We start from the raw sequence: 22,238 nt of genomic DNA on the forward strand, positions 1-22,238 counted from the left end.
GGTACAGGCTCATGGTTGTGAAAATCAAGCTCCAGAAGCAAAAATGATTCAAAGCAAAATTCCCCTGACAACTTTTGTCTTGTGTGTGTGTGTGTGTGTGTGTGTGTGTAAAAAGCAGTTAAAAACTCTAGACTCCATAATTATTTTACTATGTAAGCATCATGGAATTACAGGCTTTTAGGGTGGGAGAAGGGTTAAAAAATACATGATTACCTGTAATTATAGTCTTGCTAAGTTTGATTTTATAGAACAACAAAATTCAAGTTTGATTTAAACCACGCAGAAAGACACAGTGCAGATTGGAAATGCTCTTTTTTTTGCCTCCCGACTCAAAGGGCTCAATTTATTTCATTCTTATGATCTTCCTAGAAGTCAACCTTTTATTATGTTTGCTGCCAAGTTTGTGTGCCTTGCTAGTTATGTTTCTGAACCTCCTAGACTTGCTACCAAGGCACTTTGAAATTACCCTTCTATTTCCCCCCTTCAATTCCTGCAAACACCTAAACTGATAGGCAAGAGGGTTGGTTCATCTCAGAGTCTGAACTGGGTGGGCCTCATAAATACTGTCAGACACCTGATCGGTTAAGTCCAGGGTGTCAGAGGGAGTCAAACTCAAACTAGATGCCTGACAGATGTAGATGAAGGGAACTGGTTTATTTTTCCTTTTTGTATATTTCAACCCTTAATGTGGGTGTGGACAGAAAGCCACAGTGTTGCTGGCCATATGCCACCAGGACGGAAGCCTCTGGAACACCTGGCGCCCGCAGGGTTGGAAGGTTGGGGAGCAGAGTGGCTGGGATGGGGGCGTGGGGCCTGCAGTCGGTTCCAGCTACAGAGTGTGCTGGGATGGGGCCTGCCCCCGAAGCCTTTCCCTACAGAGAACCTAAGGGGCCGGAGCTTGGGACCTTATGAGTGCAAGCCCACGTCTTCCGTGACACCACGTCGCTTAACTACGTCTTGCCCTTCCTGGGAACCGGACCCTGCGCGCTGTGCACCCTTTGGGGTTTCTGACTCCCAGTGCGGCCGCCATCCGGAGGCGGCCACAGCCGGGGTAACCGTTTTCCTTCCATCCCGCAGCTCTCGGGGAGGTGCGACTGCGTGTGAGGCGCTAGAAGGCTAGTTCTATAACTACCCGGGGCCTTGCTCCGCGTGCGCAGCCACCCACCGGCCTTCCGCGAGTCCGTGAGCCGGGCGGCGGGGTCGGCTCTGCAGCCGCGCACTGCGGTCGGAGGACAGTGTCGGGAATACCCGGGGCTGGGGGGCATTCCTTCGCCCCCAAATTAATGGCCACACCTCCGGGGAGCGGGGGTCTTTGCAGCCGATGGCCAGCCCAGCCCAGTCTACACTCGGGTCGGTGCCAACACGCCCCGCAGGGAGCGCACGACCCGGGCTCAAGTCGTGGGCACGAAGCCCGGCTGCAGGAGGGGGCTCCCGACCCCGAGCGCCCGCGCCCCCAGGCGCCAGGGACGGGGACTCAGGCACGGGCCCCACCCCGGGGGCCGCCGCCGCCGCCGCGCCCCGCAACCCGAGGCGCCCCCAGCCCCGCGGCCACAGCATCGGCCGCGTGTCCGCGCAGCGGGACCCCTGGAGGCGCTTCCGGCTCGCCCCGCCCCCGCGGCCCGGGCCCCGCCCCCCGCGCTGGCTGCGGGCACCCCCGGGGGCGCGGCGAGCGCGGAGCGGCGCCGGGGGCGGAGCCTCCCGCGGGGCGCCCCGGGATTGGCTGCGGGACGCAGGGGGCGGGGCCAGCCCGGGAGAAAACAGCGCGCGCGCGTCCCGGCGGCAGTCCCGGCCCGAGCCCCCGCCCGCGCCCCGCGCCCCGCGCCCCGCGCCCCGCGCCCCGCGCCCCGCGCCCCGCGCCCCCGCCCCGCGCCCGCTGCCTCTCCGCCGCGGAGCCCTCGGCCGCCCCCGCCCCGCGCCGCGCCCCGCCCCGCCCGGCCGCCCGCAGGTCCCGTCCCGCGCGGGGCAGCCCCGGCTGGAGCGGCGATGCGCCTCATTCAGAACATGTGCACCATCGCCGAGTACCCCGCCCCGGGCAGCGCCGCCGCCGCCGCCGCCGCCGCCGCCGACTGCTGCGCGGGCGCCGCGGGCCGCCGCCTGGTCAAGATCGCGGTGGTGGGGGCCAGCGGCGTGGGCAAGACCGGTGAGTGTCCGCGCTGCGGCGGGAGCCGCCCACCGCGGGCCAGGACGCGGCCGGGGGGGTCCTGCCGCGGGGACCCGAGCCTGCGCCGCCCGCGCCCCGACAGGTGGGGCACCTGGGATCCAGGCCGGGAGCAGAGCTCGGGGCTCCTTGAGGCCGCCGGCGGGGCCTGCAGCACCAGGGGCCGGACGAGCCCTGCTCCCCCCCTCCCCCCTCCCCCCTCCCCCTCCCCCTCCCCCTCCTCGGGGTCTGGAAGGTTAGGGAGCACATCTGTCTGCTGGAAGCTAGGTGCGGCCCCGCCGGGCCCAGAGGCGGGGGCCGGGGCGCCTCCCAGCTGGACAGAGCCGCAGCTCACCGGCCCGGGCCCGCTCCCCGCTCCCCGCTCCCCGCTCCCCGCCCCGCTCCCCGCCGTGCATGGAGGAAGGATGGAGGCACTCGGTGGCGCCCCGGCTCCCGGCCCCCTTCGCGGCCGGCGAGGTTTCCCAGGCTGGGGGTGGGGGGGCGGGGGGTGCACGCCAGTGTGACGCCTTAGGCCGCAGTTAACTCTCCTTCCTCCTCCTTCCTGGCCTGCAGCTCTGGTGGTCCGGTTCCTCACCAAACGGTTCATCGGGGACTACGAGAGAAACGCAGGTGAGGAGGCGGGCGCCGGCTCCTGCCCTTTTCCAGTGTCTCCCAGGGAGCTTCCTCCGCAGTGACAGCCCGAGCATCAGCATCCTGCCACTGCCACTTGGGCCTGCCCCCTCCCATGACTGCCATCTGGCCTCCTTCCATTCCAGGCCCATTCATCATTTTATCAAGTGCCCGAAAGTATTCTCCTTGGTATGTTTTAACTATAGGGACCCCAGTTGGAAGCACCCTTTGTACTCAGGAGCCTCTCCCTTCAAAACACTCCTGCAAAAGTCATAAAAACAAAACAAAACAAAAAGATGGGCAGCTCCTCCCCCACCCCTCTCCCTCTCCCGCTCCCTCTCCGTTGGCTGCCTTTCAGAGGTGACCTTTTAAAGCAAAGGCCGAAGGAGAGCAGTTGTAAACCTAAAGTTCTCTTTTCTGAACAAAGAAAAAAAAAATAACCACATGGGTAGAATTTGAGGAGGGGAGCTCCCAAATACATGAGAGGACGTTATTTCAATCTCTGTGATAAAAGATGGCCACCGGGGAGGCTTAAGGGCTTTCTACCTATGCTCTGTTAGCAAATTGCTTAAATCCTTAGACCATATTTAGTATCTAAGGGGATTATTTGAAATGTGCTGTATAAACCATCCCAAGATAAGGCATGACAGCCTTCTGCTTTGATGTAGATTTGGCTACCACTATGTCACATTTTTATTCCAACTGATAACGTTGGCTGTGCATTGACTAATGACATTTGCCTAAATTGACATCAGAGAGTAATGAAGTACTAAACTAAAACAAATGGCCAATGCATTGTTCTTGCCGAACAAGAACATTTCCTTCAAGGAGATACTCTAAGTATGGAAGATCCCTTTAAAAGTAGATAAATCACTTTCCACAAACTTGCAGACCTTGCCTTGATTTAAATAAATCCCCTAATCTGAGGTTAAAATTGCTGTTGTTGAAAACAAAAACAAAAACAAAAAAACCCCGGCTGAAATAAGCTGATTATATACAATAAACTATGGCTTACTTGTGTGTATCAGTTTAGGTTGGGTATTTTTTAAAAAAAAGAAATCCCACCATGTTTTAAAAGTTGTACGGGAAGGAAAACCATAATCTCTCTCTTTTTCCTTTTTTTTTTTTTCCCCCTTTCTAGGTAATCTCTATACCAGACAAGTACAAATAGAAGGTGAAACCCTGGCTATTCAGGTTCAAGACACGCCAGGTATTCAGGTAAGAAGCCCTGAGATTTGTGATTAAGTCAAAGGGAGCCCCCTTGGCTCTGGAATTGTTCAGTTGTTCTCAGAATAATGCCTTGTGCTAAAGAGGAGAGCGATTTGGGGGAGTCAGAACTAGGCTTTTACATGTTGCTTGTCACTTCAGTTGTATTTGGCTGTTGGTTGGTCTTGGCCTGGCTTCATGTGGGAGGTTTGGCTGAGGGGCAGAAGTCTTCTCTTAGGAGGGTTCTATCCGGCAGGAAAGACCAAACCAAACACACATGGAATTGGCACAGTTTCCTCGCTATGGTCAAAAAGATCAGTTTTTTACATTCGTGTATTTGGCATTAAAAATCGAACGTTTAGTCTTTAAAGACGCGGGATCATTTTTGTACTGTGGAAAGTTACTCTATAGACAAAAGAGCCCTGCTGGTGCGTGTGTGTGCGCGTGCGCGCGCGTGTGTATGTGTGTGTGTGTGTGTGTGTGTTTCCCTCTTGAACTGGGCGGTTATCCAGGTTTAAATGCTTCCAGCTCCTATCTTTACTTCCCCAGACTTACTGTCTAGCCAGTTAATTTCCCATTTTGTGCAACTACAAAGTCTCTCTGCGTGGAGTTCTCTGCAGGTCAATTTTCCACTTGAGTGTGGTGAGCTGCACTGTTATTTATTCCAGCTCTGTGCAGCTGGGTCAACACACTGTCAGGAAGGCTGAAGTGTGCGGGGATAGGACTTGTTTATGGCCTGCGAGCCGGCGGTTACCGTCGAGGGTCCCTTTTGAACCGGCGGTCCAGCCGAGCCCGGGCTCTTCTCGGCCCCCCCGGCGCTCACCTCGCCCTCCCCCCTGCCTTGCAGGTCCACGAGAACGGCCTGAGCTGCGGCGAGCAGCTGAATAGGTGCATCCGCTGGGCCGATGCCGTGGTGATCGTGTTCTCCATCACCGACTACAAGAGCTACGAACTCATCGGCCAGCTCCACCAGCACGTCCAGCAGCTGCACCTGGGCACCCGGCTGCCCGTGGTGGTCGTGGCCAACAAAGCTGACCTGCTGCACGTCAAGCAGGTTGACCCCCAGCTCGGACTGCAGCTGGCCAGCGTGCTGGGCTGCTCGTTCTACGAGGTGTCTGTCAGCGAAAATTACAACGATGTCTACAGCGCTTTCCACGTCTTGTGCAAGGAAGTGAGTCACAAACAGCAGCCCAGCAGCACACCCGAGAAGCGGAGAACCTCCCTCATCCCCAGGCCCAAGTCCCCCAACATGCAGGACCTCAAGAGGAGGTTCAAGCAAGCCCTCTCGGCCAAAGTGAGGACTGTCACCTCCGTCTGAAGCAGGGACGCTCCGGGGGTGGGGTGGGGGCGGGGTTTGGGCTTCCCAGGAAGAAGGCCTGAGCTTCTCCCACGGGAATGGGAACGGTGCAGGCTGGCAGGCATTCACGGTTCCAGAAAGGGCCAGAGCAGAGGGGCCAGGAGGGCCTGGTGGAACTGCCGCAGGAGAGCCAGCGATCCGAGAGAGGAGCCGCCCCGAAGATGCGAACTATGCTTCCTTTGGAGTGGGGAGGGCGGCTGCATCACTCTGGACTCTGGTCCTCACCTTGTAAATGACAGTAAATGACAGTCACAGCCAACTAGATTGGCGTGGTCGGCAGGGGGAATGGAAGAACAGATGAAGTGCTCGTGGCCTTTCCTCTCTCCTCTTTCTTTCTTTTCCCTTTTCTCCCCACCCCGCCCTCCATCCCACCAAGAGGAGGCACTGCTTTTTCTCCTAGAGTCCGACTGGCCTGTGACACGCTAGTCCCAGCGGAATGCCTGCCTACCCCGGACGATACCCAGATTTCTTCTTTAAAGAGCAAGGAGGCAGATGCCACCCCCACCCCCAATAAAGGGTGGGGTGTATGGGCCACATGTGTGGATACAGACGGACATCTGGAAGCTTAGAGGGCCTGCAGGAAGGCGCGGCTTCCTCCCGACACAGGATGAAGATGCTTAGTTGAACATGTGTTAAATGGTTGAGAACTCAACTCTTCAGCCCCGGACTTTTGAGTAATCGTGAGACTGTATAATTTTTTTTTTTTTTTTAACTGTTGCATCAGGTACAGAAAAAAAAAATGCGTTCATAGACTTTGGTGTGATTTGTGTAAATGGCTCACGGCAATGACGTTGGGTTGTCTCCTAGGCCTGGCCGAGTCGTGGCTTGAATATGAACACACTGTCTTAACAGCGAGCGAACAGATAAGGGGCCACCGCCAAATCCCCGACACAGATGCACTTTAAAAAGCCACTCATGCTTTGGCTTAAACTGTAATTAATTTATTTTATGTACAATAAAATATCATTTTAAAAGAGCGGGCCTCTGACTTGGTCTTTATTGAAATGCCGACCTCCTGCCCTCCAGACTAAGTGTTCCTTGGCGTCTCGTACTGACTGGGCGCCTGGCGTCAGGCACTGGGCCTCCTAGGGTCCCCTCCTAGGTCTCGGAGCACACCAATGGGATGCGTTGTCTTATCCCCCTTTGTACAGGTGAGGAGACAGGCTTACGAACCAGCTAATTCACTTGTCAAAGGCCTCCCCCCTGCTCTAAGTTGTCATTTGCTGCTTTATACTCCAGAATAGTGTATCTCCTCTCTCTTCCCTGCAGGATCCTCCAGGTAAAGCCAAGACAGACGTCTGTCCCTCTGTTTTCTGCTATTAAGACATCCCTCAGCTGAGCCTTGCGAATGCTTCTGGACGAGCTCACTGCTTCTCTCCTACACGTGGTTTACTTGGCAGGCCTGCTCGGGTCCGCTGCTCTCTAAACACGCGCTTTCTTCTCACTGTAGACGCTGGGAGCCGTGGAGCCGGGGCCCTGTCGGGAGCACCTGCTTCCGTCTAGGCCTGGGAGACCAGGCAAGGCTGCGTGAGCCACCACCTTCGTGGGCAAAGAACCACACCTCTGAGTAGGGCTTTCACGTCCTTGACCTCGCCTAGTCCTTGGAGAGCCCCGCGAGCGGGTCGGGGAGCAGATCCTGCCGTTTACAGGTGAGGGAAACAGGCTCTGAGGTTTGAGTGCTGTCCTCAAGGTCACACAAGGGACAGGAATCAACATCTTGTGACTAGTGTTATTTCTTCAACGTCCCCTACCCAGGGCACTGCAGGCTCAGGCGTGGGCCTGGACCAAGGAAGCGGCCCCAAGGCCCGGCTGTCGACGGCCCCCCGCCGTGGGGTGCGGGCTCCCAAATCTGTTTCCCCCCCATAAACATCCTGCCTGTTCTTGACAGGGCTTCTGGTGATGCCCCAGCCTTCCTTAGTTGGAGGACAGTTTTCGATGCTTATGCCGAACCCAGCGTCTGAGGAAGGTGTGCGTGTGCGTGTGCGTGTGCGTGTGCGTGTTGGGACAGGGAGGGAAAGCGTGGGCACAGCGGCACTAACAAGTGTCTCCAACTACGTTCTGCTCGATTTCAGTTTCATTCATCCTGTGTAGTTGTATCCCCACTGTCCGGGGAGAAGAGGTTACCTTTGAGGCCTTGGCAGTGGACGTCTGCCCGTGTTCTGGAATCAAAGAGGACGCGGAGTCTCCCCGGGGCGTCACCTCAGAGGGGGGCTGAGCAGGGCTGAGCCCCCACTGCTTCCGTCTCCCCTCCATTGCAGGCTCTCCGAGCCTGCGGGCCTCGGGGTGGCCTCCTCTTCCCCCTTGCGCCGCACTTGCTCTACGTCACCTCCGAGGTCTGGGTGGGTCAGGGTCCCGGGGCTCTCGTCCACCCAGGGGGCTAAAGTGTGTGTGAGACAGACAGACAGACCCTGCTGGAACCTCCCCCTCACCCCCCCCCCCCCCCCCCGCCCCAGGCCCCAGTTCTGTCCAGTGTCTCAGGCTAAACTTAAATATTTACAGTTCTGGAATATACCAGATTTTCTTCTCGTGAATTTAGCTTCATGTTTCATTACCTTTGCTCATCTTTTTTATTATTAGCATTTCTTAATCCCTGAGTGTTTGTTTTAGGATTTCTGCACTGCAACCCTGTGGCTCGGGGAGACAGCCCTCTCCTGTCGCCGTGGGGGCGCCCCCTTTGCCAGCAGGGGAAGGAAGGGAGGGGTGCGAGGGTGGTGGAGAATTGATACGGTTGGAGTTTACTGAGCATTTATGATGGGTCGATTTCCCATGATCTCCTTCAGTCTTCCCAAGAATCCCAGGCGGAAGGGAGTACTACTGCTCCCATTTTAAAGATGAGAAGACTGAGGCCCGGACCCGCAGCACCGCTGAGGGCCTCACAGGTAGGAACAAGGACTGTTTCTGTTGGTTGAAACCTGTGTCCCGCCCTGTGGGGTGTTTGAAATAATTACGTTCTCCACACCCACCTCATTTTTAGGGGTTTTGAGTCCTTTCTGCAGACAGGGAGGAGGGAGGCTCTGAAGAATTAGGGAGCTGATCCAGTAACTCAGAGGCCCAGTCAGGACCTCCCGCCCCAAAGCTCAGGCCCGTCTGAAGCCACAGCCTCGTCCCTGGGCAGCTCGCCCAGCTTCCCGGCCCCCCTCCTCCAAGCAAACTCCCCTGGGTGCTTTTTCCTTTTGTGTCTCACAGATGCTGGGCCTCAGGGCCCTGATCCCCTGTGCCCTGCTCCCCTGCACCCCGGCCCCCGTGCCCTGGTCCCTGCTCTGTGCCCTGGTCCCCACACCCTGGCACCCCCACACCCTGCCCCCCGTACCCTGGCCCCCTGCACCCTGGTCCCCCTGCACCCCATCCACTACCCCCAGCCCCCACCCCTCCACCCCTGTACCTCGGCCCTCCATGCACCCTGCATCCCAGCCCCCTGCACCCTGGCCCTCCCTGCCCCCTGCTCCCCTGCACCCTGGTACCCCCGCACTCCGCCCCCTGAACCCCACCCCCCTGCACCCAGGCCCTCCCCCCATGCACCCCAGCCCCCCTACACCCTGCCCCCTGCACCCTGGCCCCACCCCTACCCCCATGCACCCCACCCCCTGCACCCTGGCCCCCACCCCTCCCCCCTGCACCCCACCCCTCCTCCCTGCACCCTGGCCCTCCCTGCACCCTGGCCCTCCCCGCCCCCTGCACCCCAGTACCCCTGCATCTAACCCCACACTGGCTTTCCTCCATCCCCCGGGCAGCGTGGGTTGCGGCCCCTCCCGCCTGGCTGCGCAGCCACATCTGCTGTTGTCATCAGCCTCTGGCCTCCAGTCCCGCCACTGAGTAACAGAGGCGGAGGCAGGGCTGGGGGCGGGGGGAGGGGGAGGCGCACCCGGATCCGGGGCTGCCCTGCTGTCTGGCTTCCCCGGTTCCCCGGTTCCCCGCGGTTCCCCGCTGCTGCCGCATCACTGGGCTGCTGTGCGGGGTGCAGGTGCAAGCACCTCCCCCCGGGGAGGCGGCCTGTTCACCCTGCGCCCGGGCCCTGGAGCACGGGGGACCCTGGCCGGGCACCCCAAGGCGGGAGAACAGACGTGTTTTCCGGACGGGCCGTGGGCAAATCCTGGGCAGCCGGGCGCTGGGCGAGGCCTGGGCCTGCCTGTGCAGGGGAGGGGTCGGCGGCCCTGCGGCTCCCCCCCCTCCCCCCCCCCCTCCAGGCACCGGGCCCACCGGGGAGAACCGGCTGTTTTCTGTGCCCTTTGGAGTCCAGAGAGAGAGGCTTCCAGAAAGTTCTCACTATCCTCCTTTTACTAATTTGGTGTGGAGGGAAGGGGATCCGGGTTATAACCGAGAGGGGCAAGATCCCAGCTCCTTGGTGGCCACCCCACCTCCCTTCTCAAATACCCTCCATCATCTGGTTTTGTCTTTCAAAGCTGCCTTAAAAGAGAGATGGGGTTTCCAACGTCCCCGAAGCAGGGATGGCCGACGGCACTCAGGACACTGGATTGTTTGTTGTTGAGACCGTTTCTGGTAACCAGGGTAAAATAAGTAGTAGTGGTCTGGAGGGGAGCTCGATGGAGCTCTGTTACTGGGGTGAGGCTGCGCCGCGGGGGGCCGGTGGAAACAGAGCCCCTCGGGGGACCCTGGGCTGACGCAGCCCGAGCGCTGTGCCCGCTGTGTCTCCGGGAAGCAGACTCCAGCAGGAGGGCGACAGGCAGAGCACTTACACCTGTCGGTGGTCCCACGGGCGGGGCAGCCGGGGTTCAGGGCCACCCGCCCGAGCCAGGCCCCAGAGACGGGGAAGCGGCTCTAGCCACTCAGCTTGGCCAAGCAGTCCCTCCCGAGCGGGTTCGTGTTCGTGGGCTCGTGAGCCTGTGGTGGAGACGGCCGTCGGGCTCCGAACCCGCGCCGGCTGCTGGGTGGCTGGCGCTGCCGGTGGGGAAGCTTCCCCGAGGGACACGGGCCTGGTGCGCAGGCAGGGGCCACGCCAGCCTCCCACGACGTGCCGGGTCATTCCGACAGCAGCCCCATGAGGCAGGCCTGGGTCCCGTCCAACTGCCGGGCCAGCCGAGGGCAGAGGGGACCGCGGGGTGGAGCTCGGCGCCGACAAGGTCCCTCCTCCTCCCTTTCCTGTCTCCACGCGGGCCCGGGCACGCCCCTCCTCTGAATTTTCCCTTCGCTTGGCGTCGTGCTCCGGGTGGGACTTCATCGCCTCGAGAGGGGACTCGCTCGGCGTCCCGGCTACTCAAGACCCACGGTCCTGGTGTCACGCGCCAGCCGCTGCGTGAGGGACGGCCTCCCTCCCCTGGGCTAGGTCCCCCGCAGTCGTGTCCGTGTCTCCCAGGTGGAGGCGTGGAGGCGTGAGGGGCCCCCCACCGCCCTTGGGGGCCCCGGACACAGCCTGGCAGGCGGTCCAGGGCGCCATCCCTTCCCGCTCATCCTCTCGGGCTCCTGGGTAGTGAGCACCAGAGAGGTCCTAGGGGGCTCAGGCCAGGGGCCCGCATGCCTCTGCCTCAGTGTCTTCTTTTTCCTTATCTGACGAAGGCCCTTGGTAGAATTTATACCAAGTTTCCATTATGCTTCTGCTTTTATTTTTTTTTAAAGATTTTATTTATTCAGAAGAGACAGAGAAAGAGAGAGGCAGAGACACAGGCAGAGGCAGAAGCAGGCTCCATGCAGGGAGCCTGATGTGGGACTCGGTCCCAGGACTCCAGGGTCACGCCCTGGGCCGAAGGCAGGCGCTGAACCGCTGGGCCCCCCGGGGATCCCATGCTTCTGCTCCTAATTCAAGGAGCCGTGCTCTGTCCCATGGGCCCTACCTTCTTCCAAACACACTCCGGTCACCGTGAGCCTTCTCGTTTGTCCAAAGCCTTCCGCTAACTGATTGCCTGTCTAGCTCCCTTAGGCCAACCGGCCACCACAGAGATGCAAGAGGATGGTTCTAAGGCAAACCTGTGACATCTTCCCCCTCGCACCCCCTGGCCCCCTTGGGGGGGCACAGTACCTGCTGGACGACCACACTTAACAATCAGGGGCGTCCTGCTTGTGTGAGTCCGGATTAGAAGCTTGCGAGTATTCTTTTTTTAAAAGAAGAACTTGTAGGGCTGCACTAAAGCCACACAAGTGATACACCAGTACGTGTTCGCTGCGAAGAAAACTCAAACAACACAGAAGTCTACAGAGAACGAGGCTCCCCCTTTTCTGAGCCCTCCCACCTGTACCCCTTCCCAGAGGTCACTACTTGTTAGCAGTTTGGTTTTTAAATTTCCAGAGAGTTTGTTTTCCTTTTCTTTTTTTAAAAATATTTTATTATTTAATCATGAGAGAGGCAGAGACACAGGCAGAGGGAGAAGCAGGCTCCCTGCGGGGAGCCCGATGCGGGACTCGATCCCAGGACCCCAGGATCGCACCCTGAGCCAAAGGCAGACGCTCAACCGCTGAGCCCCCCAGGTGCCCCGAGAGTGACCTTTGCACACAGACATACGGTGTAAAACTTCTCACAGGGCCAGGGCACCAGGAGCCCCAGCTGCTCAGTCGGCGAGAGCCCCAGAGTCAGGGGCGTCGCGTCTGGGTCCCTCACCAGCGTGGCCGGAACCCAGCCCAGTGCCTGGAACGTGTCACTCAGTATCTGGAAATGAATGAACACATACTGACACACATAACAGGTTATTATTATTATTATTATTTTTAATTTTAGAAAAGAGCGATCTCTGCTGTAATTACCATTTCTTTCGGGCTATTGCCATTTTCTTCCTTCCTCAGATTCAAGCTTCTAGATAAAGAGGAATGAAAGAGGCGTGGGGGCTCTCCAGGATCAGCACCACTGGAGTTAGCTGGAAAGCATACTCGGACCAAAAAAAGAAAAAAAAAAAAAAAAAAGGAAAAAGGAAAGAAAAAGAACACTGGTGTATATAAGACCTGCTGTGATCGTGTCTCCGAATGCTTTCCAACTTCACAGTCTTTTTCATAAAATGACATTATTTTAGAGGGAACTAAAATCTGAGACATGTGTGAGTGTTTTGATTGACATTTCGCGTCCCTACCTGTTTAATCCACTCTAGAGCGGTTTTTCCGCTTCCCCTCTTCATTACAAACATCTTTCGGAGGCGCTAGAAATTTCCGCGAACCCTACACCTACACAAATGCATAGCTGGGTTCCAAGCAGTTAATGTTTGCCGGGGTTCTTAACTAGCTTCACTCGTGGGGTCGAGGGTTTTCTGTCATAACCGGAAGGAAAAGTCAGACCAACAGAAAAAGCGAGCTTTCTATTTCAGTAGAAACGTGGACTCCTGGAGGTCCCGGGGGTCGGGGTCCCCGTCTGGACTCCCTGGACCAGACACCTTTAGGGGGCCTTCCCTTGGGCGGGGAGGAAGCCCTTTGCTAGGCAGGGACAGCCGCCCAATCCACCTCTCCCACCACTGTTCCAAGTGGGCCGGTGGGCCTGTGTGCGAGCACGGGGGACAGTGGCCGGATGGGTGGACAGGGCAGGCCCCGGCTGCCACCCGCCCCTCCGGCCTCTCAGCGAGGTCCCAGATCCCATCTGCAATGTTCCCCCCAGTTACATGATCTTAGGGAAAGCCACACTTCCCTCGCACCCGGAAGTCCAAAGCAGGTCTCATTTCTTGAGCGACTGCAGACCAAACGGCTCGTAATCCGCCAGCGCTTGCCAACAGGTGTTTACGTAGCACTGACAACCTTGCCCTTGGAATCGGGAAGGTCAACAGGGCGAAGGAGAAATGAGAATTAGGTTGAGTGAAGCAGGCCGAAAGTTTGATACCTTTAGGAAGATGATTTTTTTTTTTTTTTTTAAAGAATCGCTGGCAATCCGAGTGCAGTCCTTCGCTACGTGTGGTCAAGACCCTTCAGGGAGAATTCCGTCCTCCCCACAATGGGCAGAGGACGTTGGTTTCGGAGGCGGGTCGTGAAGGGCGACAGGCGGCAATACAGGTGTTTCCACCGCGGGCAGGTGTCATCGCAGCAGCAGCAGCATCGCTCAGAAGCCAAGGTCTGGATGCAGCCGGTCGGTGGCAAATAACAGCTCAGGAATGTTAAGCGGCTTCAGGAGTCGCGTGGACAGCACGATGACCTACCAGCGGGAGGGGACAAACACACCGCAGACCATTAGGGAAGCCGACCCCAGGTTATCGGACGTCGGGAAAGAAAAGGCAATGTGTTTCTATGGGGGAAGGCGTGGAGTGGGGCACTGTGGGGGGAAAGCCGGGGGGGCAGCTCGAAGGCCACCGGAGGCTAGTGTCCTGGGTGGGAGGACGGGTGCCCAGGCTGGGAAGGATGGCCCGTGGGACAGCAGGGTTCCTGAACCTTTAAGCCGCTGGCACCCAGGATGGCCTCGCCCAGCCACCACCCGGCGGCTGAACCGAATCCGATCATACTGTAGCTCTGGGATCCAGTGATGTGACCAAGGGGGGCGGGGGGGAGAGAAGAGAGAGAGAGGTTTCTCTCTTCTCCAGGGAGCCTCCGCTCCTTCAGGGAGCATGAGAAGGACACCCAAGAGGCGGACGGCGTTGTGGGTGAAAATGATGATGACTCTGTTAACTTCCTAGTCCCCAGAACTGGACATTTTGAATAACAGTAATTTATTGTCTCATGGTTCTGAATGCCGCAAGTCCAAGACGAGGGTGTTGGTGGGGTCGGTGCCTCCCAAGGGTTGTGAGGGAGAATCAGTTCCATGCTTTCCTCTCAGCTTCCTTGTGCCTTCGCACTGTCTTCCATCTATGTGTGTCTTTCTGTCCAAATTCCCCCCTCACCCCCCCTTTTTTTTAATAAGGTCACAGTCATACCGGATGAGAGCTCACCCTAATGATCTCATCTTAACACGATCACCTGCCAAGACCTATGTCCAATAAGGTCACATTTGCAGGCTGTAGGGGTTCAGACTTCAGCATCTTTTGGGAGGAGGACACGATTCGACCTATAACGATGGTGGGCTAATGATGGTATTGGCTAATATTTATTGGTTCTTAGGATGCGCCAGGCTCTGAGGCTGGTCTCTCTTGGTAGCCACGTAATCTTCATCACAACCTTGTGCCATGCGTACACACGTTACTCCTATTTTGTAGTTAAGGGAGATAAAGTACAGAAAGGCTCAACCCACTTGCCCAAGGACACACAGGAGATAGCTGGGCTAGGATTCCGACCAGACAGGCTGACACCAGCATCCAGTTGCCCACGTGGTCACTCCTGTCACGTCAAGGGGTCTGGGCAAGGTTGGTTTGCTCCCCTAGCCCACGGGGACCTTGGGGCCTCTCTGACCTGCTGCGTCCTTTGGTCTGGACCTTGCCTCTCAGGCAGTTTTCTCTCTGTAGCACCCGAGCAACTTGTTCAGCGGGGCTGGGCTGGGTCTGGTGAGGTTTGCAGAGATGGCCAGCTGGGGAGCTGCCGCTGGGAATGGGGGAGGAGGTTCTAGACCTGGAATTCCTCAGCCCAGCTCCTGAGCAGAGGGGACCGGGCTTCACCTGGCCATACGGCCCGGGAATGCGCATGCTCGCGCACCTCCTCCTTCTGCACCCCCACCCCCAGACCTTCCAGGTGTACCCAAGCCGATGACGTGGCCAGCTCCCAGCTCCCATCGGTCAAAAACAAGAGTCCACACTCCCACATGGAGGAAAGGCAGGTGGGGCCGAAGTCAAGGGAGGAAGGAGAGAAGAAAACATTTTATCGTTTTCTTCCCTTTGTTCAAGAAGCGAGGATTATGAAAACGTTTTCTGCTTAAAACAAAAGGTAGCCCTTGCACGCAGCTATTTTTACTTTTTCTCTAGAGAGAATCTTCTTAAACAGTATACAGTTAATGTCAGCCAAGCTGTAGTTTTGGCGGAAAAAGAAATACTAAAGTCCGGGCCCACAGTCATCCTTGAAAGCCAGGTGATGAGAGCTTGAGGGCAGCAAATGCACGTTAGCATCCCCTTATCTGCGCGCACGGCGTAGACACCATTCGGACACGGACTCTCGGGAGGGTCTTCACTGACTCCTCGGGATCTCCCCATGCCAAGCCGCCCGGGTGGCGCCCAGGCGGGCACCCGCATCACAGCCCCGGAGAGCCCGGCTCCACTGCAGACCGGCCACGTGCCCCAGAGGAAGTCACTTCCCTGGGAGCTTTCCTGTGCGCATCCCAGAAGGAAAGCAGCAGCCCCCGGCTGCAGCGAGGATTACGTAAAGTCCAGTGCGCAGAGCACAGGAGGCGCTCGGCAATTGTGAGCTGCTGTTTTATTGTGGCTTTGTGATTGGGTCACAGGTCTCCTTTTGCATGTTGCAAAAGCTAAGAACGCTCTAGAAAAATACGTGTCTGTGCACACACACAGGATTCTGAATATAGTTCTGGGTGGGCTTTGTGTACAGCTAGGACTCCTCCACCACCAAGTAGGACACCCTTATTCGGGTATTTTTTTTAAATGTGTGCACAGGAACCAAAGTCTCTTCTGTACTCTCTAGCAGTGGACTCCTGTGAGGCTGCAGAGGGCCCCCCTCCTGCCCTCGGGACCTGCCTGTGCCCCCCAGCACTGCAGGCCCCTGCGGTCCTTCCAGAGCCAGAACGGCATGTTCCTCTCCGGCCGAGGGGAGGGCACGCAGTAGGGCCAGCGAGCAAGAGCCCTCAGGATGGGTGAGTCATGCTGGCAGGACCGAGGAACTGGGAGAGAAAAGGCTGGAGACTCAGATGCCAACGCTTCTGGAGCCCAGAGTCCATCCCTCGGACCGTGTGCTGGGCTTCCCCTGAGCTGTGACCTCCCCTGAGCTGGAACCAAAGACCAGGCCCCTCCCGTCTAAACAGGCAGGTATTTAGCACGCAGGCTGGAGCAGAGGGGCCTGGGACGAGCCCGGTGGAGGGCCGAAAAGAAACAGATGGAGGGATCCCTGGGTGGCTCAGTGGTTTAGCGCCTGCCTTTGGCCCAGGGCGCAATCCTGGAGACCCAGGATCGAGTCCCACATCGGGCTCCCTGCATGGAGCCTGCTTCTCCCTCTGCCTGTGTCTCTGCCTCTCTCTCTCTCTCTGTGTCTCTATGAATAAATAAAATCTTAAAAAAAAAAAAAAAAAGAAACAGATGGAAAACCAGGGCAGCGTGTGAAGGGAGCCAGGGGGTCTCTGAGGAGGGGGAGGTGGAGACCAAGGCCTCCTGCTGGGTGGTACTGGGTGAGAGCACAGACTTAGGGGTGTCTGACCTGGGCCTCATCTTCCTCCCCCTGGGCTCGATGGCCTCGTCTGTGAAGTGGGAGTAAGGATGCCACCCGACGTGACCCTTAGGAAGGGCGCACGGGATCGGCGCAGCTGACAGGCCCTCGTGGGGCTGAGAACAGTACTTGTGTTGCTGTGCTCATTAGCGTCACATCCTGACCACTTTCACCCTCCGCGACATTCCCTCTCTCCAGCTCACAGCAGCCCCGGGGCCACCGCGGGGGAAGTCGAGTCACCGTCCTCCCCAAGTGTAAACCTAAACCTGTGTTTCTCATGGGGCTAAAACCCTGACCGCCTCCTCCCCGCCCTTTGATAAACCCAACACCCCCCAGAGCATTCCAGGACCTGGGAATCCGATGGCTGCTCAGCGCCCCAGGCCCCACCCCCCCGCCAGCAGGTGCACATTCTGCCGCCCTAAACTACTGGCAGCTGCGCAGCTGGGACTTTGGGGGTGCTTCTTGCCCCGGAACGTGAGTTCCCCTGCTCTTTGCCTGAGGCCCTCTCGGTCCTTCAACAGTCTGCTCCGGCATCACCACCTGCAGGAAGCCTTCCAGGACCACCCCTCCTCAAGACAGAGAGTGTTCCCACGGCTGTTGGTATCACACCGCGTCCCCTGTTGCCTTCCCCGCGTCCTCCTGCTGTGTCTTCGCACAGTGCCTGACACCCAGCGGGCCCCGGAGACAGTGACTTAGTGATCAAGTGGGTGAACGGTCAGACGAGGAAGGAGGCAGTGGGTTTAGCAACGGTCGGTGGGAAGGTTTTCGCACCGGGAGGCTCTCGTAGCAGAGCGCCAACAGCTCTGGGAAAATGGTCTCTAATCAGCTCAACTATTTGTGTGAGTTTCCTGCTGGGACGCGGGCAGGGCTGCGTGGCCATCGCCCCATTAGCCTGTTGCCGTCGAGGGGCCGCGAGCTTTGGCGTATTCTCGGTGTCTGTTGGTCTTCAGACCCATCTGAACGTTTTTAGAGGTTTTCAGCCCATTCAACCGAGGCATGTCTGCATTAGTGGATGAAAAACAGTTCTAAGAATTCTAAAAAAATTAGCCAAGCGGGGGACCAGAAGATGGCCAAAGATGGGAAGGAATTTAAGAGGGTCTGAGACTGGCCTGTTAGACAATTAGGATTTTATAAGCAGCCATCGAATGTTTGGTTGTTGGCAATATTCCTTCAGAGAACTGGTTTCTGTCCAGACGGCCGAGGGTACGGATGAAGACTTCCATGTCTGGGCTGGGGGCTGGGAGCGGGGACCCCAGGGCCCCCCAGGGCCTCCAGAGCCGCTGAACAAGCCCGAGGTGGCCCGGGGGCTCCGAGCCGGCCCTGCGCTCCAGCGCATATTCAAGGCCCGGCCTACCCCTGCTTGCACAGGTGCCACATGCGTGCGCACACCCACTCATACGTGCGTGTTAGACGCGGAAGGTTTGTGTCATTAAGCCGGTGGGAGAGCAGATTAACGACCAGGCCTTCTGGGAACCCCCTGTGAACTGTCTGACCTGCTAACACACCGCCTCTGAGCTTGGCGGACTGAGTAGCCCAAAGAACCAGACGCGGGACATCGCAGGTCACTTCCTCACCTGTGTGCCTTCTGAGGGTTGTTTAACAAGAAGTTCCTTGTGGAGGGGACGTGAGAACAAAACCTCACGCTGCAAATGATCTCAGAATTGTTGATTCACAGGAGTGAAGGGCGGCGTGGACGAGAGTACGGTGAACTAGTGGACTGCCTGCCATCCAATACCCCCATCTGTACTTTCTCCAGAGTTTCAAGGGCAGGTTATAAGGGCTCCAGGCTAACTCGGGCAAAAAAGATCCATTTAAAACCCCACTGATGTTTTCCTCAGAGTAAGAAACTTCAGAATAAAATGAATCTAGGGGTGCCGGGGAGGCTCGGGCGGTTAAGCGGCTGACTCTTGATTCCAGCTCAGGTCGTCAGGGTCAGGGTCATGTGATCGAGCCCCGGGTCAGGCTCTCTGCTCCGTGTGGAGTCTGCCTGAGATTCTCACCCTCTCCCTCGGGCCCTCTCCACCTCCCAAATAAAGAAATAAATCTCAAAAAGAGAGAGAGAGAGAGAGTGAGAATAAAATAAATCTAGACTGGAAAAAGAAAGGACAGGAAGTCACTGGACTCCTCTCCTTGGGCCTTTCAATCAATCTGAGAAGAACCCGGAGCCGGGTTTTAGGGTCAGGATTTCGGCATCCTGAACCCCTAAAGTTATGCGAAACTGTGTATGAACATGCTTCTCAGTTGACCTTTTTTTCTATTACACGCTGAGTAAACAGGCAGCTCTAGCAGAACTGCTAGAAAGTGTGGGTGGGCAGCATGTGCCTATGAAAAGCAGTGGATGGCGGGGCCGATGTGCCCACACGGCCTTCCTCTGTTTCCCGAGCTGGTCCTCCCCTGTGTTTTCTGGGACGGTCCCTCCCTTGGGGCCTCGTGGCCACCATCCAGGCACGGAGCCTAGCCTGCAGGGCCGCCTGGGCCCGGGCCCCACAGCAGGCAGCAAGTGAGACGGAGGCCGGTGCCAGGCACGCGCTCCGGAGCGAGGGGAAGCCTACACAGCTTCCCGCCTCACGGTGGGGGGTGTGTGGGGTGGGGTGGCGGGAGCCGCCTCTTCGATCCCCTTTTTCTGTAGTCAGGACGGAGGAGGGCCTTCTCCAGCTGCCGGCTTTTTCCCATCGGCACGCGGACCAACAACCGAGGATGGAGAGCGGAGGACACACGCCCGTTTTAGAGTGTGACAACCGTCCTGGAAGACGAGCAGGTGCAGACGTGGTCTCTGGATCCCATGTGTCATGCTTCGCGGGAGAGAAATCATTTCTCCTGTGCCTCAAATGGGTTCTATGATTTTCCTTGGTCCCTGAAAGCTTCTCAAAGCCTTCTCCTCCACAGGGAGCCTGTGCCGTGGGAAGGAGCATCCCCCTCCACTTCTTCCCACCACAGCCCGCCTGTGTTCTTAGGACACTTGTCTCTGGCTGGAGTTTCTCGTGTTCCATGTTGGTCACTCACGATGAGAATGTAAGTCCCATGAGAGCAAGCATGGGGCTGGCTCGCTCGCTGCTCTACCCCTGGCACAAGAGTGGTGCTGGGCACTCAGCAGACATTCAACGAATGTCACCGGATAGCCCACTAACCCGATTTGGTAGCTGTGACCGTAGGCTCCCGTACTGGGGTCCCCATAGCACCCAGGCACACGGAGATAGAAGATGTGCATCTGGAGAAGACGAGGATTAATAGGAACGGATACAAGAGTCAGGCTGGTTTTAGTTGTCCAGGCTCTCAGGAGCCGATCAACAGGTTGGCGAATTCCCCGGAAGAGCCCCTTTGACCTTCTGCGACAGTAATACCAGGAAAGTTGCTAGTGTTCAGTACTCAGCAATCAACCCGCAATCATGACACCCAGCAAGCCTGACCCTACTTCAAGTGCTTGGGAACAAAATAGTAAAAAAAAAAAAAAAAAAAGAAAGAAACTCAAAGTCCTGAGGCTGGAGGGGAGCAAGCAAGCAGAATAGTAGTAGGAAGAGGCCCCCCGGCAGGCGGTGGACTCCTGCGAGGGCCCGGGCAGCTCCTGGGCCCGAGGTCCCTCTCCCATCCTGGGGACCTGCTGGGCCCTGCAGTCCTTCCAGAGCCAGAACTGCACGTTCCTCTCCGGCCGAGGGGAGGGCACGCAGTAGGGCCAGCGAGCAAGAGCCCCCAGGATGGGTGAGTCATACTGGCAGGACCGAGGAACTGGGAGAGAAAAGGCTGGAGACTCAGTCGATGCCGACGCTTCTGGAGCAGTGAAAACCGAGCCCAGAGTCCATCCCTCGGACAGTGTGCTGCGCCGCGTGGGCTGCGGTGGGCCCGAGGCGGGCGGGGGCTGAGGAGGGCCCCCCAGGGCCTGCCAGGGCACACTCAGAGGCACGTTGGGGGACTGAGAGGCCTCGGTGTGCAGAAGAGCAGACCCAGGGGCGAACCCGTGGAAGGGGGACGGGGCTGGTTCGCCTGTCAGTCCTGCGGGGAAGCGGCACTGAGGAGCGGGGCTCCGAGGGGGCAGACACGGGCTCATCCAGGGGATCGAGTCGTAGCAGTGAGGCCCTCCGAGACTCAGGAGGGCTGCGGGGGGCCGGGAGGGGGGCAAGTCCTCGCCCCTGGAGACGTTGGAGTGCAGGCTGGCTGGTCCAACAGGATACGGAGTCGGATCCGTCCACTACCGCTGTTCCTGTCGGCAGTCACGTCGGCGTTGGCTTCTTGGTTGAAGGTCTGTTGGCAACGCCGATCCAGGAGAACCGGTGCTTTTCGGTTAGTTGGCCCGTGTTCCCCAACTGACCTGAGCGTCGGAGCGGGTCACGGCCCCAGTATGAGGGCCACCGCGGCCAGCCGGGGCAGCAGGGCCTGATCTCCACTGCACCTGCAAAAGCCGGCAGCGGCCCCGGTCCCAGATTTGCACAGAGGTGGCCGCAGACCCAGGGCAGCTGCGAGTCTGCTGAGGTCGGAGTAAGGGGGAGCGGCCTCCGCAGGTGTCCCTCCAGCCAACACCCGGTACCCACCGCCTCTCAGCAGCTAGGGGACGAAGGGCTCTACAATAGAGAACCCCTCCGCTCTTCTCCGCTGCTGCCTTGGGAGGAGCGGGGCGTCTTCCTGGGGCCCCGCTAGCTCTTCGGTGGAACTTTCTGCACAACGGACACACGGCAATCCCGGCGGTGCCTTGAGCCCCAAACTCTTGGAGGGGCTCCCTCTGCAGAAGCCTGAGCACGGGGTCAGGTTGTGGCAAAGCCGCTGCAGGTTCCGGGGCCGGGTTGTCAACCTCAGGTCATGCCGCTTTGAACAACATCCGCCTTTTATACTTTTAGAGTGAGGGTTAGGGTGTCCGTCAGGCTGTTAGGATGCGGCGCTAAGGATTTGGTTCACCCTGTTAGGGGCAGTGAGAAGTGTGCTTTCTGATTAAAAAAAAAAACAAAACTAAAAAGTCTTGCTCAGAAAGGCTCGCTAGACAGATCCTTGGTGCTGCCGAAAGGATGTTACATGGGGCAGGATTTGCCAGTTTGTCCGAAATTCCGCCAGCTATGACCTCGATGGGTGGTAGTGAGGGCAGGAATGGTCACAGCCAGCGACTGTCACCCCCCGTTCAAGAACGTACGGCAGCTGCCGAGGTCCTCAGGTCCCTTCTGAGGCCAGGTGTCTGGAGGCCCCGGGCCCAGGTCTTCTGTGCCTCACGGCGGTGCGGCCCCTCCACCCGCCGGGCCAGCTCTGCACCCCGTCAAGCCGGCAGGCCAGGCCTGCAGAGCTCCCGCCACGTGCTCAGGCCCGGGGCGCCCCGGTTTTGGTTACGGAATCCACGTCCACTTGAGGAGATGGGGCAGGCCGGGGGTGGGCCACCAAGTGCAGAGGCGGGCAGGGCCTTCACGGAGGCTCCCTGGGCTGGCCAGGGGGACAGGCACTGTCATGGGTGCAGGTGGGAGCCCAAGCCCCGGCCCCCCGGCCCAGAACCCCCTCCGGATGCCGTGCGGCTCTGATGGACAGTCCCCTGTGTGAGCCCTCGTGCCATCCAGAGCACGGCCCCTGCATGTCTTTTGCTCTCTCCAAACCCCGGAGGCCCACGCAGCTGCCTGCAGAGGCGGCACAGAGCTGGAGACCAGCCCCCAAAGGCAAGTCTCAGGTGGGGAGCAGGAGGCGAGGCTCGATGGGAAGATGCTCCGGACACCCCCGTCTTCCAGCAGGACGGTTCTGGGGTGTGTCGTCCAGGTTCCTCGGGGCCCCCAGGGCACGGAGCCTGGGCTTCCCTGG

The 22,238-nt window shown here is 58.4% G+C and overlaps 2 protein-coding genes across 5 annotated transcripts in view; one reads left to right on the forward strand and one right to left on the reverse strand.

The window, feature by feature from the left end:
- Positions 1-1,922: 1,922 nt before the first annotated feature.
- RASL11B (RAS like family 11 member B) lies at positions 1,923-6,306 on the forward strand. Its single transcript, XM_077847996.1, has 4 exons — positions 1,923-2,140; positions 2,711-2,767; positions 3,909-3,985; positions 4,821-6,306. The coding sequence occupies exons 1-4, from the start codon at positions 1,984-1,986 to the stop codon at positions 5,289-5,291; spliced, it is 762 nt and encodes a 253-aa protein (XP_077704122.1). The 5' UTR covers positions 1,923-1,983; the 3' UTR covers positions 5,292-6,306.
- A 5,657-nt stretch (positions 6,307-11,963) lies between these two features.
- SCFD2 (sec1 family domain containing 2) overlaps positions 11,964-22,238 on the reverse strand; it is a 413,781-nt gene continuing 403,506 nt past the window's right edge. For 3 of the 4 annotated variants that reach the window (XR_013352220.1, XR_013352221.1, XM_077847997.1), the window contains one exon: positions 11,964-13,383. Coding sequence is in view for 1 of the 4 variants with exons in the window: in XM_077847997.1 (XP_077704123.1) it covers positions 13,291-13,383 (93 nt within the window). In the remaining 3 variants the exon portion in view is untranslated. The remainder of the gene's footprint in view (positions 13,384-22,238) is intronic. The other variant, XR_013352219.1, reaches the window with a different exon arrangement.

This window comes from Canis aureus, chromosome 14 (genome assembly GCF_053574225.1).
Source record: "Canis aureus isolate CA01 chromosome 14, VMU_Caureus_v.1.0, whole genome shotgun sequence".
NCBI classification, from domain to species: Eukaryota; Metazoa; Chordata; class Mammalia; order Carnivora; family Canidae; genus Canis; species Canis aureus.